The following is a 17,442-nucleotide window of genomic DNA, read 5'->3' on the forward strand; positions in this document are numbered from 1 at the left end:
CCTTGACGCTCTGCGCATGCGCCGAAGCCGCCACCATGTGCACCTGATGACGGACCCGGCGCACGCGCAGTACACCCAGCAGGACTGCATTCGCCATGAAAATCAAGGCGAGTGGTTACTTAGTATGCGCACGCGCCGGCCCGCAACCATGATATCATGATGCAGTGAGCCGCGCGCGCGCACAACCAGGTCACCGGGAGGGGAGGAGAGGCATGGGAAAAAAGGAGGGCTGGGAGGTTGGAAAGCCAACATGTATTGACAGCTATGGATAAGTCGCTACAAACTATCATACCCCATAACAACGGGTTACTATAATAAACATATAGGTTATCACATGTCAATGTGTTGGAACTTAGTCCAAGTTAGTTATCAAGTAATTGTGCATAAATATTAAGCGTTCAGTCTTCTAGGCATAATGATGAATACATCATGCTAATTACCTTTTATGCCAATATGTTGTTTATTTAATTTTACGCAATTGAGGAGTATGATACATTTTCTAATGAAGAAAACAGTTTAACCAGAATTTGGACAATATATATGTGTAGAAAATATACAAGAGTGGGTATCAGATTATAATACAATATATTATTTTTCTTTCTCTTTGTTTTTCCTCTTCTGTGTCCATATGTTCTCATATGATGCTCAACACCTCAGAACCGATCACTATACATAGATATGATCTAGAAGGAGAAAACATACTTAATAATTGATCTCAGACCTATGGCTTCAAGATGAACTATTATATCTGTCATATAACGATGCCAATAAATGACGTGCTATGTGATAATAATAAAATAAACATTAGTGACTTAGATCATTTAGAACGTGAAAAATAAATGAGGGAAAGGATATAAAAATTATTATGTGAAATGTAAGAGACCTGAATAAATCATAATAAATATGAAGGTCATAATAAATGTGAACGAAAATATGTGATCTGTGCAAATAGAACATAAGAAAAATCTATATGTAAAAATGAAAAATGACTCGTTATGTTTTATAGAAACCGGTAAATAGTAGTTCTTCATTTATGCCCCTAGGGGACATGCATTTTACATTGAAGATCCACCTTGCTTCATGTTGCAGAAGTCTGGGGACTATATTGCCCCCTCTAATGTTTGTCTGTATGTGTTCCAGACCGGTCACTTTAAGACTAGAAGTCTTACCTTTGTGTACTTGTAAAAAGTGTGAAGCCACCGAGGTCAGAATCTTGTTTTGTTTAATATCTCTTTCTGCCAATCTGATGGTTGATAGGTGATGTTGTATTCGTTTTCGTAGTTCTTGACTTGTCTGACCTATATAAACCTTGGGACAAGAACAGGTTATCGCATAAATGATATTTTTAGTTCGACAGTTAATGTATGACTTAAGTGGGTATTGCTTTTTGTCAACTGGATCTGTGAAAGTGTCACTAGATTCAACAAATTGACATATATTGCAATCCCCACATGCATATGAACCTATAAGTTTAGTTCCTCTACCTAGTCGTGTCGTCGGTCTTGAAAAATGACTTCTTGTTACCCTGTCCCCAAGATTGCGGGCTCTTCTTGCTGTTAGGAGAGGTCTCTCGGTTATGTGTGGTATAAGTTTGGGTTCACATAATAGAATGTTCCAATTTCTATTTAATATTTTGGTGATATCTTGCCATTGACTGTTATAGGCTGTTATGATCCTTGGCTTGTTGTCTTTTATCCGATGTTTGGGTGTGAATGTCTGGATTCTATTGCTCTTTGCTGCTTTTGAAAAAGCTTTCGAAATAACTTTTTGTGGATATCCTCTTGATTTAAATCTTTCACTTAGATCCTTTGCATGAAATTTGAAATCTTGTTCCTCGCTACAGTTTCTCCTAATCCTCAGGAATTGTCCTGTTGGAATACCATTTTTCAAGTGTGGAGGGTGAAAACTTTGGTAATGGAGCAGATTATTAGTAGCTGTTTCTTTACGGTACAGTGTGGTCTTTACTTGAGGTCCGTGCATTTTGATTTTTAAGTCGAGGAACTCAACCATTTCCTTTGAAATTTTGGCAGTGAGGCGTATATTCCATGGATTCTCATTAAGTTCTTCAATGAATGACCCGCATTCTTCTGCTGTCCCTGTCCAAAAAATGAGAATGTCATCTATATATCTTTGCCATTTAATGACATGCTGTTGAAAACTTATAGATGAATATACGTATGTCTCCTCCCACCAACCTAAAAAGAGGTTAGCGTAGGAGGGAGCACAACGTGCCCCCATAGCTGTGCCAGAAACTTGGCGATAAAATTTCCTATCAAACACAAAATAATTGTGTCCAAGGACAAATTCAAGAAGATCAAGCAAAAAGGAATCATGCTGTCTGTTAGATGCCGTCTGCTGATTAAGGTGATGCATAACTGCTCTCAGTCCCAAATGATGCCTAATATTAGTATACAGGGATTCTACATCCAAGGATATAACCAGGGTGCCAAAGGGAACCTCCAAGTCATTCAATTGTTCTATAAGATGCATAGAATCCCTAGTATAGGATTTAAGTTGTAGTACCATGGGCTGTAAAAAATAATCTATATAAGTGCAGGCCTTTTCACAAAGGCTACCTATACCAGCTACAATTGGTCTACCTGGAGGATTAGTCAAAGATTTATGCACCTTGGGCACCAAATAAAATGTTGGTATAATAGGTTTCTCTGTTTTTAGATACTTACATTCATTGTTATTGATGGTACCATAATGGGATGCTGCATCAATAAGTAAATCCAATTTTTTCTTAAAGGTATCAGTTGGGTCAGATGGTAAAACCTGGTAAAAAGATGTATTAGTTAGTTGTTTTAACGCTTCCTGGGTATATTGTTCCGTACCCCACAACACAATATTACCTCCTTTATCTGCTTCTTTGATGACAAATGTGTCATTTTCACTCAAGGAGGATAAAGCTAATCTCTCAGGTTTTGTGAGGTTGTCCCGTTGATGTTTAGATATGTCCAAGTCCTGAATATCCTTAGACACTAGTTCAAAAAAAATTTGTATTGGTGGACATAGCTTAAAAGACGGAGTCTTTTGTGAGGGGGTTTTATAGGGAAATTTAAACTTACCTAGTTCTTCATTGCTCTCATTCTCTTTGAGTAGATCCAAAAGATCTCGGAATACTTGTCTATCCTCCTCCGGTAAGGTGTCAATCATGGAGGGTTGATGATATAGTATTTTAAACATGAGTTGTCTACAAAATAAATAGACATCCTTAGTTAGTTCGAATTTATCTAGCCTTCTCGTGGGCGAAAAAGTGAGTCCTTTATCTAGAACTGACCTTTCCAAAGGTGTTAGTGCATATGAGGTGAGGTTGATAATTTGTAATTGTTGTGTTACGGTGTTTTTCAAATTTGATGTTGCTTCGTAAAGTTCCGTTTGCTGCGTTTGGGGGACCATTCCCGATGTCTCGGTCCTCTTTTTCTCACGTTTACCTCGCCTGGTCCTCTTTCGGTGTCGCTGGTGTCCGTAGATAAAAAATCACTGGTAGATTCTTCAGCGATAAATGGTGCAACATTTTGTTTTGTATGGGTATTTGTGTATCCTTGCCTTCTATTCCCTGCATGTTTCCATTTATATGCTCTCTGTTTTTCAAAATCTGTTCTATCTCTGTGAAATTTTTGTTTTTTGCCTTGAATAATATCTTTTTCATATTTTTCTATAATCTCCCTAAGTTTCATTTGAAATGGTTTAACCATGTGGGTCTGGTCAAATCCTGTGAGTTTACTTTCTAAACTCTTGATGCGTTCTTTGATCTGAACCACCAGATTATTATCGTGTTCAATCAGCATACGTATGAGTATATGGGAACATTGTAATAAACCCTGTTCCCATATTGATTTAAAGGTAATATCAACCTCCCATGCAGGAAAGATTTGTGCTCTAAGCCCACGTGGTGAAATGCCCAATTTCAAGTATTCCTCCAAGCTTCTAACGTTCCACCAGACTCTGGTATATTTTTTATGTAACATGATGATTTCCTCTGTCAATGTCTTGAATTCCACATTAGTTACAACCTCCACACTAGTACTAAATATTGACGATAGTTGGCTGTTCCAAATAGCCTCCCTGGCCTCAATGTCCGATGCCATACCGTGCGCCATAGCCAACGCACTAACAATATACGAAAAAAATGATATATAAAATATCAATATGTAAGATTCCTGCGTGCCAAACGCCACAAAAAGGCACATTCACCAAGAAATGGCAAGTATGCTGATAAATACATGTATATCACTGGCAGGCACTGCATATATCATGCCACATACCCTACAAACCACTATATATAAAGCAAAACAAATGGGTATGTATAAGGCAACGGGTATAACTTTCAAAGAATAACCATATGAGTATACAAAATAACCGTTTATTGAATACCAAAACACTACATAGAAGTTAAAAACATTTAAAATAGCATATGATATGCCATATACAAATCACTGAAGGAGGAATACCACCCTGATAAGTGGCTAGCAAATAGCTACCTCCTTACACTCACCTAAACCCCCAGAGCAGACATGCAATGCATTAATCTTGAAAAGAGTGTGTAAAAATGTTGCATCAGTTAGGCATCAGATCAGCATGTCCTATATCTCAGGCTATATGGGGGAAAATAGGGGAAAGAAACCCCACGCGTATCGCCACAAAGTGGCTTCCTCAGGGGTAAGTTTGCATGTGAACATTTAGTGTCTTTATGTAGAACAGCAAATGGAAAAAGTAATCAAAAGTGCAATGGCCTGCACCTGTGGACACACCTACCCCAACCTCCACGAGTGAGCTGGTGAGATAACCCAGCTGCCCTATTGCCTTGACGCTCTGCGCATGCGCCGAAGCCGCCACCATGTGCACCTGATGACGGACCCGGCGCACGCGCAGTACACCCAGCAGGACTGCATTCGCCATGAAAATCAAGGCGAGTGGTTACTTAGTATGCGCACGCGCCGGCCCGCAACCATGATATCATGATGCAGTGAGCCGCGCGCGCGCACAACCAGGTCACCGGGAGGGGAGGAGAGGCATGGGAAAAAAGGAGGGCTGGGAGGTTGGAAAGCCAACATGTATTGACAGCTATGGATAAGTCGCTACAAACTATCATACCCCATAACAACGGGTTACTATAATAAACATATAGGTTATCACATGTCAATGTGTTGGAACTTAGTCCAAGTTAGTTATCAAGTAATTGTGCATAAATATTAAGCGTTCAGTCTTCTAGGCATAATGATGAATACATCATGCTAATTACCTTTTATGCCAATATGTTGTTTATTTAATTTTACGCAATTGAGGAGTATGATACATTTTCTAATGAAGAAAACAGTTTAACCAGAATTTGGACAATATATATGTGTAGAAAATATACAAGAGTGGGTATCAGATTATAATACAATATATTATTTTTCTTTCTCTTTGTTTTTCCTCTTCTGTGTCCATATGTTCTCATATGATGCTCAACACCTCAGAACCGATCACTATACATAGATATGATCTAGAAGGAGAAAACATACTTAATAATTGATCTCAGACCTATGGCTTCAAGATGAACTATTATATCTGTCATATAACGATGCCAATAAATGACGTGCTATGTGATAATAATAAAATAAACATTAGTGACTTAGATCATTTAGAACGTGAAAAATAAATGAGGGAAAGGATATAAAAATTATTATGTGAAATGTAAGAGACCTGAATAAATCATAATAAATATGAAGGTCATAATAAATGTGAACGAAAATATGTGATCTGTGCAAATAGAACATAAGAAAAATCTATATGTAAAAATGAAAAATGACTCGTTATGTTTTATAGAAACCGGTAAATAGTAGTTCTTCATTTATGCCCCTAGGGGACATGCATTTTACATTGAAGATCCACCTTGCTTCATGTTGCAGAAGTCTGGGGACTATATTGCCCCCTCTAATGTTTGTCTGTATGTGTTCCAGACCGGTCACTTTAAGACTAGAAGTCTTACCTTTGTGTACTTGTAAAAAGTGTGAAGCCACCGAGGTCAGAATCTTGTTTTGTTTAATATCTCTTTCTGCCAATCTGATGGTTGATAGGTGATGTTGTATTCGTTTTCGTAGTTCTTGACTTGTCTGACCTATATAAACCTTGGGACAAGAACAGGTTATCGCATAAATGATATTTTTAGTTCGACAGTTAATGTATGACTTAAGTGGGTATTGCTTTTTGTCAACTGGATCTGTGAAAGTGTCACTAGATTCAACAAATTGACATATATTGCAATCCCCACATGCATATGAACCTATAAGTTTAGTTCCTCTACCTAGTCGTGTCGTCGGTCTTGAAAAATGACTTCTTGTTACCCTGTCCCCAAGATTGCGGGCTCTTCTTGCTGTTAGGAGAGGTCTCTCGGTTATGTGTGGTATAAGTTTGGGTTCACATAATAGAATGTTCCAATTTCTATTTAATATTTTGGTGATATCTTGCCATTGACTGTTATAGGCTGTTATGATCCTTGGCTTGTTGTCTTTTATCCGATGTTTGGGTGTGAATGTCTGGATTCTATTGCTCTTTGCTGCTTTTGAAAAAGCTTTCGAAATAACTTTTTGTGGATATCCTCTTGATTTAAATCTTTCACTTAGATCCTTTGCATGAAATTTGAAATCTTGTTCCTCGCTACAGTTTCTCCTAATCCTCAGGAATTGTCCTGTTGGAATACCATTTTTCAAGTGTGGAGGGTGAAAACTTTGGTAATGGAGCAGATTATTAGTAGCTGTTTCTTTACGGTACAGTGTGGTCTTTACTTGAGGTCCGTGCATTTTGATTTTTAAGTCGAGGAACTCAACCATTTCCTTTGAAATTTTGGCAGTGAGGCGTATATTCCATGGATTCTCATTAAGTTCTTCAATGAATGACCCGCATTCTTCTGCTGTCCCTGTCCAAAAAATGAGAATGTCATCTATATATCTTTGCCATTTAATGACATGCTGTTGAAAACTTATAGATGAATATACGTATGTCTCCTCCCACCAACCTAAAAAGAGGTTAGCGTAGGAGGGAGCACAACGTGCCCCCATAGCTGTGCCAGAAACTTGGCGATAAAATTTCCTATCAAACACAAAATAATTGTGTCCAAGGACAAATTCAAGAAGATCAAGCAAAAAGGAATCATGCTGTCTGTTAGATGCCGTCTGCTGATTAAGGTGATGCATAACTGCTCTCAGTCCCAAATGATGCCTAATATTAGTATACAGGGATTCTACATCCAAGGATATAACCAGGGTGCCAAAGGGAACCTCCAAGTCATTCAATTGTTCTATAAGATGCATAGAATCCCTAGTATAGGATTTAAGTTGTAGAAACCAGTTGATGATGACCCAGGTGTCTGTGTCAAAAGATCAGATTTTCCTCGCTACAGGCATAAGCCGGTGGAGCCAAATGCTGAACCGCCTCCGGCGAAACCGCCACCTTCTGATTCTGACCCAGCTAACATCGAGTTCTCGGATTCAGATGTCGCCACAACTTCCAGCCCACTAGTGGGATTTATGTCGGATTCTGAGAGTAGTTCGGCCTAAAAATATCCAAGGTTGATGACAAATAATATCCAAATCTCTTCACTGAATGTGAGGAGCTTGAAGGGCCCATCCAGAAGGGCTGCTTTATTTTCATACCTGTCTACAGTAAATTCGGACATTTTTTTTCTACAGGAATGTGGTATAGATCATGACCCCAACTATTCTGTCCTAAGACAAGATTGGTCTCTGGGCAGCTCCATCTGGTCTGGAGATAATGAGGTAAGATCTACAGGAGTAGGGATTTTGTTCAAATCTATGGACTTTAAAATCACTTCGTTCAGAGAAGTCATACCGGGAAGAGCTTTATTTGTCAACGTGAGCTATCATGGTGTAGACTTAAGACTTTTGAACATATATGCCTCGCCCATCAAAGAGGAAAGATCACAGTTATTAGAGACCATACAGTACTACTTGCCTGGTTCTTCTCCGCTGATAGTAAGTGGAGACTTCAATTGTATTATATCTGGAGAAAGTCGAGAGGGGAGCTCTGGAGAACCTAGAAGGGATAAGACAGAGAAACAATTAAAAGATCTGATGACAGACTTCAGGTTAAAAGATGTTTGGAGAGACATACATAGAGATGACCCCGGATACACCTGGGAAAATGCTAACGTCAAATCCAGAATTGACTTTCTCTTCACTTCAGGTCAAATTGCACCGCAGTCTGTGTCACTAAACGCAAATATTTTTTCAGACCATAAAATGATCCAAGCACAATTGCAGATATCCAAACTTGTCAAAGCTAGAGGAGTTTGGAGACTCAACGTCACATTGCTACAAAACCCTGAAATAAGAGCAGATTTTAAGATTATTTTCAACCAACTCAAAAATTTACAGAAAGATTTTTCTTCCATGTTAGAATGGTGGGAGCACAGCAAAGCCAAGATCAAAGCGTTTTTCATCCAAAAAAGCATCATCAGAGCCAGGGAAAAAACGAAATGGTTCAAAACGCTTAACACCAAGCTGCAGACATATTATAAACTCAGGAGTGCTGGTGTTGAAATGGAAGATTTAATCACCAACCTAAAGGAACAAATTGCAAAAGAAATCGAGAGTAAAGGTAAAGAAATAATATTCAACTCAAAAATTGAGATACTAGAAAAAAATGAAAAATGTTCTAGATTCTTCTTTAAAAAAACCGTCGAAGCTAAAGAAATGATTATAGAACTAGATGGCGAAACTTCATCTGACGGTATGCTATCCAAAGCTCAGACATTTTATCAAGACCTGTTTAACGAAAAGCCCATTGATGCTTCTTTTACTGAAGATGTTTTAAATTCACTTGATTGCACTTTATCAAAAACTGACCAAATGCTGCTATGTAGGGAAACTACTGTTGATGAACTCAATGCTGCTGTTAAAAGTTTTCTGTGTGGGAAAACCCCAGGAACCGATGGTTTACCGATCGAATTTTATAGGGAATTTTGGGACATTTTAAGTGCTGATTTTTATTGTGTCATCAAAGAAGCCTTTAAGTGTAGTCAGCTACCTGTATCCTGGAGAAGTGGCCTGGTATCCTTATTATATAAAAAAGGAGAAAGATCCAATTTAGAGAACTGGAGACCGATCACGCTTCTTAATGCAGACTACAAGATAATGTCCAAAATTTTACTAAATCGTTTTAAGGGGGTTTTAAGTCAAGTCATACAGCCGGAACAAGTATGTGCAGTTCCTGGAAGAAGTGTCTCAGAGTGTCTTAATACCATCAGAGATGCAATATGGTATCAGAAGGAAAGGAAACAAAACCTAGCCATACTTTCACTGGACTTTCAAAAGGCATTCGACCGAGTGTCGCATAAGTTCTTATGGTCAGTTTTAAAGAAGATGTGTTTTCCTGACGCTTTTATTCAACAAATTGCACTTTTATACAGGAATGCTTTTAGTAAAATTTTGGTTAATGGCTCTTTAACAAAAGAAGTCTATTTGCACTCAGGAGTCAAGCAAGGGTGCCCCTTGTCACCAATTTTATTTATTTGCTCAATTGAACCTCTTTTAGCTATGATGAGAAAGGAGAAAATAGTTAGAGGCGTTCCTATACCTGGCGGCCGAGGAAATGAAGTCAAGGTCATGGGTTATATGGACGATATTTCCATTCTCTGCACGTCACAGGTGGCTCTTCAGAGAGCAATTAGGACCACGGAATTCTTCTGCCATGCATCAGCATTTAAACTCAATCTGGACAAGTGCAGTTGCTTTACAATTGGGAATTGGCCTGGCCTCTCTGTACCTGACCTTAGAACCCAGTCTGACAAAATCAAAATATTAGGAGTGATTTTTGACGAGCAAAATAATGGTGCGCAAAGCTGGGAAATAGTCAAAGAAAAGCTACAAAAGAGAATTGACTTCTGGAAACTTAGGCAACTTACCTTGAGCGGAAAAGTTCTTATTATTAAAGCGTTGTTACTTCCTGTTATGTTATACCTAAATTGTGTTTTCCCTCCAAGTGATCTCACTGCAAAAAGAATACAAAGATTGTTATTCGAGTTTGTGTGGAGTTCCAAGTTTGAGAAACTGAGCAGACAAATCATGCACAAGACACTTAATGTAGGCGGTAAGGATGTGCCAAACATCAAATTGTTTTTATATTCTGCATTTTTTAGCCTCTGTTTTAAGAATGTGTCACTGTCAAATAATTGGTCCTACTTTTTAAGATACGCCGCCGGGCATATTTTTAGAAGGCGAAAATGGATAACAACATCACTTTCCAGTCCAGTGTTAATTGTCCCCCCCAAACAATATGTGATTGTGGAAAAAACAATAAGAATGTACCAATTAGAGTCTTATGGGGTAGAGACTTTGAAAAACTCTAGAAAGTTCAGGTTCGAAATAAAAAAGAAGGACACTATGACACAAATTTCTAATTATACCTTTGACAGATGTGCTATGATATGGGAAAAAGTGAATGCACCTTATCTTACCAATCAGCATAAAGACATCGCCTGGATGATAGTTCATGATTGTGTTCCATCTAGGAGCTTCCAGTACAGAAGGGGCTTGTGCAATACACAGACTTGCCCTAGGAGACAATGCTGCTACGATGAGTCAACTTTGCATATATTTTGGAACTGCCAATTTGCACAAACAGTATGGAAAGAATGCGGGGAGATTTTAAAATTTTTTACTGGTCTTAACCATTTGAATCACGAAGTTGTCTTGTATGGAATCCATCGAACCCTACCAAAAGAAAAAGAGAAAGTATTATGGTGTACTATGAACTGTATTAAAAATGCACTGTGGAAAACAAGGAACATTCTACTCTTCAAAAAAGACTTTATTAGTGAACGAGAATGTATTAAACTGGCATTAAGTGAACTTTATTTGTACTACCTGTTGGACAAAAAGCATCTCGGAAAGAAGAAAGCACTGAGCATGTGGCACTTTAAAATGTGGAAGATGTTATTCTAGACTTTATTCTTGAAATATTAGTTTTGACTGAATCATATTAATTTAAACGTAAAAATCTGTTCTTATCAGTTTAATATCTGATACGTCCCCTATCTGGGGACCATATATTAAATGGATTTTTAGAACAGGGAGATGGAAATAGAGCTTGCTCTGTCCACTCCACGCATTGACCTGGTATTGCAGTATTTCCAGGACCGGTGCACCCTTTCCTTATGTGTTTACTAAAATCAGATTCCAAAAGTGCTTTTTGTGTTTGCCATTGTTTTTGTCTTTCGGATGGGATCTCCCCTTTTAATCCCATTATTTCAACACCTGTTGGACAATGCATTTGTACAGTCATGTGTGATAATGAGCTAATTTATTAAATGCAATTAATTAATACATTGCCACCTCTTGTTTTGTGTCGTCTGTGTTTCTGTGTTTCCGGCATTTCACATTGGAACAGCTCATTCACCTTCCTTGTCTTCTCTCCGCCCTCCCTCCTAGGTAGGTTAAAGAGCTGCACCTGAGCCAGCCACTGATTGATGCAGCACCATAGTCAAATAGTGGAGTGGAGTAGGGGAACAGCAAACAGCCATTAAAGCAGCCAGCCCGCCCGCCCGTCACAATGGACCTACCTGTGTACACTAGATGGATGTGATGGAATGTACTGTGGTCCCTACATTTCAAGAAGAAGTAAGAATTGCAGTTGCAACAAACCCTTGCTTGCCTACAAAGAGAGCAGCAATTTGGATTTGTTACTATGTTACCTGGAAGAATAACAAACTGTGCAAGGATGGAGGTTGTAGGAGCAAGGAGAACAAGTTGTCTGTAAAGTTGGTGGATGCCTATTTTCCATTTTGCAGTCCCTTGTCTCCCTCTTGTGGCCTCCTGGAGGCAACTAGCTGTGCAAAAAAAAGACAGCCTGGGGGCCGGCTGTTGCAGTGTTGCCCTCTCAGGCAACACTGAGTGACTGACTGAGCCGCACCGTCTTATATAAAGTTCAGACGGAACTTTGCACGTGTCATAGTGGAGACCTCAGGAGCCAGAGCCAGCTTTCTGACATCATAATGGGGCCTCAGAGATAAAAGCCTGGGCCCAGGCAGTGTTGGTCAGTGCTGCTCAGCAGGCAGCACTGGACTGGATTAAAGCTGATACAAGGTGTGAAAGGAGAAGGGGTGGCAGTGGGCATGCACTTGCTGCTGCTGCTGCTGCTGCCAGTGTTTGCACGGCAGGAGGGCATTTGGGCGTTGCCAGGAAGGCGTTTTTATGTCGATTCCTCCTCTTTCAGCACTGCATTGTGGTGCAAGCAAAAGAAGCAAATCCTGTCTTGCTTCCTCTCCGGCCTTTATTCACCTCCCGCTTAGTAGCTGTGAGTGTGTGTGAGCCTGCAGGGCCCCATGGAATTGCCTAGGAGTAGGCTGAATCGCTGCAAGGGGTGAACAGCAGTATTGGGCAGGCTCGGTCAACGCGCGGCCCGTTCGGGTTATCGCTTCTCTGCCTTTTGGCTAAGATCAAGTGTAGTATCTGTTCTTATCAGTTTAATATCTGATACGTCCCCTATCTGGGGACCATATATTAAATGGATTTTTAGAACAGGGAGATGGAAATAGAGCTTGCTCTGTCCACTCCACGCATTGACCTGGTATTGCAGTATTTCCAGGACCGGTGCACCCTTTCCTTATGTGTTTACTAAAATCAGATTCCAAAAGTGCTTTTTGTGTTTGCCATTGTTTTTGTCTTTCGGATGGGATCTCCCCTTTTAATCCCATTATTTCAACACCTGTTGGACAATGCATTTGTACAGTCATGTGTGATAATGAGCTAATTTATTAAATGCAATTAATTAATACATTGCCACCTCTTGTTTTGTGTCGTCTGTGTTTCTGTGTTTCCGGCATTTCACATTGGAACAGCTCATTCACCTTCCTTGTCTTCTCTCCGCCCTCCCTCCTAGGTAGGTTAAAGAGCTGCACCTGAGCCAGCCACTGATTGATGCAGCACCATAGTCAAATAGTGGAGTGGAGTAGGGGAACAGCAAACAGCCATTAAAGCAGCCAGCCCGCCCGCCCGCCCGTCACAATGGACCTACCTGTGTACACTAGATGGATGTGATGGAATGTACTGTGGTCCCTACATTTCAAGAAGAAGTAAGAATTGCAGTTGCAACAAACCCTTGCTTGCCTACAAAGAGAGCAGCAATTTGGATTTGTTACTATGTTACCTGGAAGAATAACAAACTGTGCAAGGATGGAGGTTGTAGGAGCAAGGAGAACAAGTTGTCTGTAAAGTTGGTGGATGCCTATTTTCCATTTTACAGTCCCTTGTCTCCCTCTTGTGGCCTCCTGGAGGCAACTAGCTGTGCAAAAAAAAGACAGCCTGGGGGCCGGCTGTTGCTGTGTTGCCCTCTCAGGCAACACTGAGTGACTGACTGAGCCGCACCGTCTTATATAAAGTTCAGACGGAACTTTGCACGTGTCATAGTGGAGACCTCAGGAGCCAGAGCCAGCTTTCTGACATCATAATGGGGCCTCAGAGATAAAAGCCTGGGCCCAGGCAGTGTTGGTCAGTGCTGCTCAGCAGGCAGCACTGGACTGGATTAAAGCTGATACAAGGTGTGAAAGGAGAAGGGGTGGCAGTGGGCATGCACTTACTGCTGCTGCTGCTGCTGCCAGTGTTTGCACGGCAGGAGGGCATTTGGGCGTTGCCAGGAAGGCGTTTTTATGTCGATTCCTCCTCTTTCAGCACTGCATTGTGGTGCAAGCAAAAGAAGCAAAACGCGCGGCACGTTCGGGTTATCGCTTCTCGGCCTTTTGGCTAAGATCAAGTGTAGTATCTGTTCTTATCAGTTTAATATCTGATACGTCCCCTATCTGGGGACCATATATTAAATGGATTTTTAGAACAGGGAGATGGAAATAGAGCTTGCTCTGTCCACTCCACGCATTGACCTGGTATTGCAGTATTTCCAGGACCGGTGCACCCTTTCCTTATGTGTTTACTAAAATCAGATTCCAAAAGTGCTTTTTGTGTTTGCCATTGTTTTTGTCTTTCGGATGGGATCTCCCCTTTTAATCCCATTATTTCAACACCTGTTGGACAATGCATTTGTACAGTCATGTGTGATAATGAGCTAATTTATTAAATGCAATTAATTAATACATTGCCACCTCTTGTTTTGTGTCGTCTGTGTTTCTGTGTTTCCGGCATTTCACATTGGAACAGCTCATTCACCTTCCTTGTCTTCTCTCCGCCCTCCCTCCTAGGTAGGTTAAAGAGCTGCACCTGAGCCAGCCACTGATTGATGCAGCACCATAGTCAAATAGTGGAGTGGAGTAGGGGAACAGCAAACAGCCATTAAAGCAGCCAGCCCGCCCGCCCGTCACAATGGACCTACCTGTGTACACTAGATGGATGTGATGGAATGTACTGTGGTCCCTACATTTCAAGAAGAAGTAAGAATTGCAGTTGCAACAAACCCTTGCTTGCCTACAAAGAGAGCAGCAATTTGGATTTGTTACTATGTTACCTGGAAGAATAACAAACTGTGCAAGGATGGAGGTTGTAGGAGCAAGGAGAACAAGTTGTCTGTAAAGTTGGTGGATGCCTATTTTCCATTTTGCAGTCCCTTGTCTCCCTCTTGTGGCCTCCTGGAGGCAACTAGCTGTGCAAAAAAAAGACAGCCTGGGGGCCGGCTGTTGCAGTGTTGCCCTCTCAGGCAACACTGAGTGACTGACTGAGCCGCACCGTCTTATATAAAGTTCAGACGGAACTTTGCACGTGTCATAGTGGAGACCTCAGGAGCCAGAGCCAGCTTTCTGACATCATAATGGGGCCTCAGAGATAAAAGCCTGGGCCCAGGCAGTGTTGGTCAGTGCTGCTCAGCAGGCAGCACTGGACTGGATTAAAGCTGATACAAGGTGTGAAAGGAGAAGGGGTGGCAGTGGGCATGCACTTGCTGCTGCTGCTGCTGCTGCTGCTGCTGCCAGTGTTTGCACGGCAGGAGGGCATTTGGGCGTTGCCAGGAAGGCGTTTTTATGTCGATTCCTCCTCTTTCAGCACTGCATTGTGGTGCAAGCAAAAGAAGCAAATCCTGTCTTGCTTCCTCTCCGGCCTTTATTCACCTCCCGCTTAGTAGCTGTGAGTGTGTGTGAGCCTGCAGGGCCCCATGGAATTGCCTAGGAGTAGGCTGAATCGCTGCAAGGGGTGAACAGCAGTATTGGGCAGGCTCGGTCAACGCGCGGCCCGTTCGGGTTATCGCTTCTCTGCCTTTTGGCTAAGATCAAGTGTAGTATCTGTTCTTATCAGTTTAATATCTGATACGTCCCCTATCTGGGGACCATATATTAAATGGATTTTTAGAACAGGGAGATGGAAATAGAGCTTGCTCTGTCCACTCCACGCATTGACCTGGTATTGCAGTATTTCCAGGACCGGTGCACCCTTTCCTTATGTGTTTACTAAAATCAGATTCCAAAAGTGCTTTTTGTGTTTGCCATTGTTTTTGTCTTTCGGATGGGATCTCCCCTTTTAATCCCATTATTTCAACACCTGTTGGACAATGCATTTGTACAGTCATGTGTGATAATGAGCTAATTTATTAAATGCAATTAATTAATACATTGCCACCTCTTGTTTTGTGTCGTCTGTGTTTCTGTGTTTCCGGCATTTCACATTGGAACAGCTCATTCACCTTCCTTGTCTTCTCTCCGCCCTCCCTCCTAGGTAGGTTAAAGAGCTGCACCTGAGCCAGCCACTGATTGATGCAGCACCATAGTCAAATAGTGGAGTGGAGTAGGGGAACAGCAAACAGCCATTAAAGCAGCCAGCCCGCCCGCCCGCCCGTCACAATGGACCTACCTGTGTACACTAGATGGATGTGATGGAATGTACTGTGGTCCCTACATTTCAAGAAGAAGTAAGAATTGCAGTTGCAACAAACCCTTGCTTGCCTACAAAGAGAGCAGCAATTTGGATTTGTTACTATGTTACCTGGAAGAATAACAAACTGTGCAAGGATGGAGGTTGTAGGAGCAAGGAGAACAAGTTGTCTGTAAAGTTGGTGGATGCCTATTTTCCATTTTGCAGTCCCTTGTCTCCCTCTTGTGGCCTCCTGGAGGCAACTAGCTGTGCAAAAAAAAGACAGCCTGGGGGCCGGCTGTTGCTGTGTTGCCCTCTCAGGCAACACTGAGTGACTGACTGAGCCGCACCGTCTTATATAAAGTTCAGACGGAACTTTGCACGTGTCATAGTGGAGACCTCAGGAGCCAGAGCCAGCTTTCTGACATCATAATGGGGCCTCAGAGATAAAAGCCTGGGCCCAGGCAGTGTTGGTCAGTGCTGCTCAGCAGGCAGCACTGGACTGGATTAAAGCTGATACAAGGTGTGAAAGGAGAAGGGGTGGCAGTGGGCATGCACTTACTGCTGCTGCTGCTGCTGCCAGTGTTTGCACGGCAGGAGGGCATTTGGGCGTTGCCAGGAAGGCGTTTTTATGTCGATTCCTCCTCTTTCAGCACTGCATTGTGGTGCAAGCAAAAGAAGCAAAACGCGCGGCACGTTCGGGTTATCGCTTCTCGGCCTTTTGGCTAAGATCAAGTGTAGTATCTGTTCTTATCAGTTTAATATCTGATACGTCCCCTATCTGGGGACCATATATTAAATGGATTTTTAGAACAGGGAGATGGAAATAGAGCTTGCTCTGTCCACTCCACGCATTGACCTGGTATTGCAGTATTTCCAGGACCGGTGCACCCTTTCCTTATGTGTTTACTAAAATCAGATTCCAAAAGTGCTTTTTGTGTTTGCCATTGTTTTTGTCTTTCGGATGGGATCTCCCCTTTTAATCCCATTATTTCAACACCTGTTGGACAATGCATTTGTACAGTCATGTGTGATAATGAGCTAATTTATTAAATGCAATTAATTAATACATTGCCACCTCTTGTTTTGTGTCGTCTGTGTTTCTGTGTTTCCGGCATTTCACATTGGAACAGCTCATTCACCTTCCTTGTCTTCTCTCCGCCCTCCCTCCTAGGTAGGTTAAAGAGCTGCACCTGAGCCAGCCACTGATTGATGCAGCACCATAGTCAAATAGTGGAGTGGAGTAGGGGAACAGCAAACAGACATTAAAGCAGCCAGCCCGCCCGCCCGCCCGCCCGCCCGTCACAATGGACCTACCTGTGTACACTAGATGGATGTGATGGAATGTACTGTGGTCCCTACATTTCAAGAAGAAGTAAGAATTGCAGTTGCAACAAACCCTTGCTTGCCTACAAAGAGAGCAGCAATTTGGATTTGTTACTATGTTACCTGGAAGAATAACAAACTGTGCAAGGATGGAGGTTGTAGGAGCAAGGAGAACAAGTTGTCTGTAAAGTTGGTGGATGCCTATTTTCCATTTTGCAGTCCCTTGTCTCCCTCTTGTGGCCTCCTGGAGGCAACTAGCTGTGCAAAAAAAAGACAACCTGGGGGCCGGCTGTTGCAGTGTTGCCCTCTCAGGCAACACTGAGTGACT

At 41.6% G+C, this 17,442-nt stretch overlaps 1 protein-coding gene, 1 long non-coding RNA gene and 5 other non-coding genes across 7 annotated transcripts; 5 read left to right on the top strand and 2 right to left on the bottom strand.

Annotated features, from left to right (window-relative positions):
• Positions 1 to 612: 612 nt before the first annotated feature.
• On the bottom strand, positions 613 to 3,402 carry LOC142681493 (uncharacterized). Its single transcript, XM_075847296.1, has 4 exons — positions 3,284 to 3,402; positions 2,685 to 3,196; positions 1,170 to 2,096; positions 613 to 683 (listed from the first exon to the last, which is right to left on the bottom strand). The coding sequence occupies exons 1-4, from the start codon at positions 3,400 to 3,402 to the stop codon at positions 667 to 669; spliced, it is 1,575 nt and encodes a 524-aa protein (XP_075703411.1). The 3' UTR covers positions 613 to 666.
• A 2,018-nt stretch (positions 3,403 to 5,420) lies between these two features.
• Positions 5,421 to 6,898, bottom strand: LOC142681492 (uncharacterized). The gene is made up of 3 exons (XR_012853393.1): positions 6,293 to 6,898; positions 5,978 to 6,116; positions 5,421 to 5,491 (listed from the first exon to the last, which is right to left on the bottom strand). It is a non-coding gene; the product is annotated as an uncharacterized LOC142681492 (long non-coding RNA).
• Positions 6,899 to 10,972: 4,074 nt separating this feature from the next.
• LOC142681782 (U2 spliceosomal RNA) lies at positions 10,973 to 11,157 on the top strand. Its single transcript, XR_012853652.1, has one exon. It is a non-coding gene; the product is annotated as a U2 spliceosomal RNA (small nuclear RNA).
• A 1,259-nt stretch (positions 11,158 to 12,416) lies between these two features.
• Positions 12,417 to 12,607, top strand: LOC142681638 (U2 spliceosomal RNA). Its single transcript, XR_012853524.1, has one exon. It is a non-coding gene; the product is annotated as a U2 spliceosomal RNA (small nuclear RNA).
• Positions 12,608 to 13,725: 1,118 nt separating this feature from the next.
• On the top strand, positions 13,726 to 13,916 carry LOC142681513 (U2 spliceosomal RNA). The gene has a single exon (XR_012853411.1). It is a non-coding gene; the product is annotated as a U2 spliceosomal RNA (small nuclear RNA).
• A 1,268-nt stretch (positions 13,917 to 15,184) lies between these two features.
• Positions 15,185 to 15,375, top strand: LOC142681640 (U2 spliceosomal RNA). The gene has a single exon (XR_012853525.1). It is a non-coding gene; the product is annotated as a U2 spliceosomal RNA (small nuclear RNA).
• A 1,118-nt stretch (positions 15,376 to 16,493) lies between these two features.
• On the top strand, positions 16,494 to 16,684 carry LOC142681526 (U2 spliceosomal RNA). Its single transcript, XR_012853422.1, has one exon. It is a non-coding gene; the product is annotated as a U2 spliceosomal RNA (small nuclear RNA).
• The last annotated feature ends 758 nt before the right edge of the window (positions 16,685 to 17,442 follow it).

The sequence above is a fragment of the Rhinoderma darwinii genome, assembly GCF_050947455.1.
Source record: "Rhinoderma darwinii isolate aRhiDar2 chromosome 2 unlocalized genomic scaffold, aRhiDar2.hap1 SUPER_2_unloc_6, whole genome shotgun sequence".
NCBI classification, from domain to species: domain Eukaryota; kingdom Metazoa; phylum Chordata; class Amphibia; order Anura; family Rhinodermatidae; genus Rhinoderma; species Rhinoderma darwinii.

Coding starts and splice junctions, on each gene's coding strand:
- LOC142681493 (XM_075847296.1), bottom strand. CDS start 3,402: ATGGTCCCCCAAACGCAGCAAACGGAACTTTACGAAGCAACATCAAAT. Junction 3,197..3,283: donor GCACTAACACCTTTGGAAAG/GTCAGTTCTAGA, acceptor TTTATTTTGTAG/ACAACTCATGTTTAAAATAC. Junction 2,097..2,684: donor TACCATCAATAACAATGAAT/GTAAGTATCTAA, acceptor TTTTTTGGACAG/GGACAGCAGAAGAATGCGGG.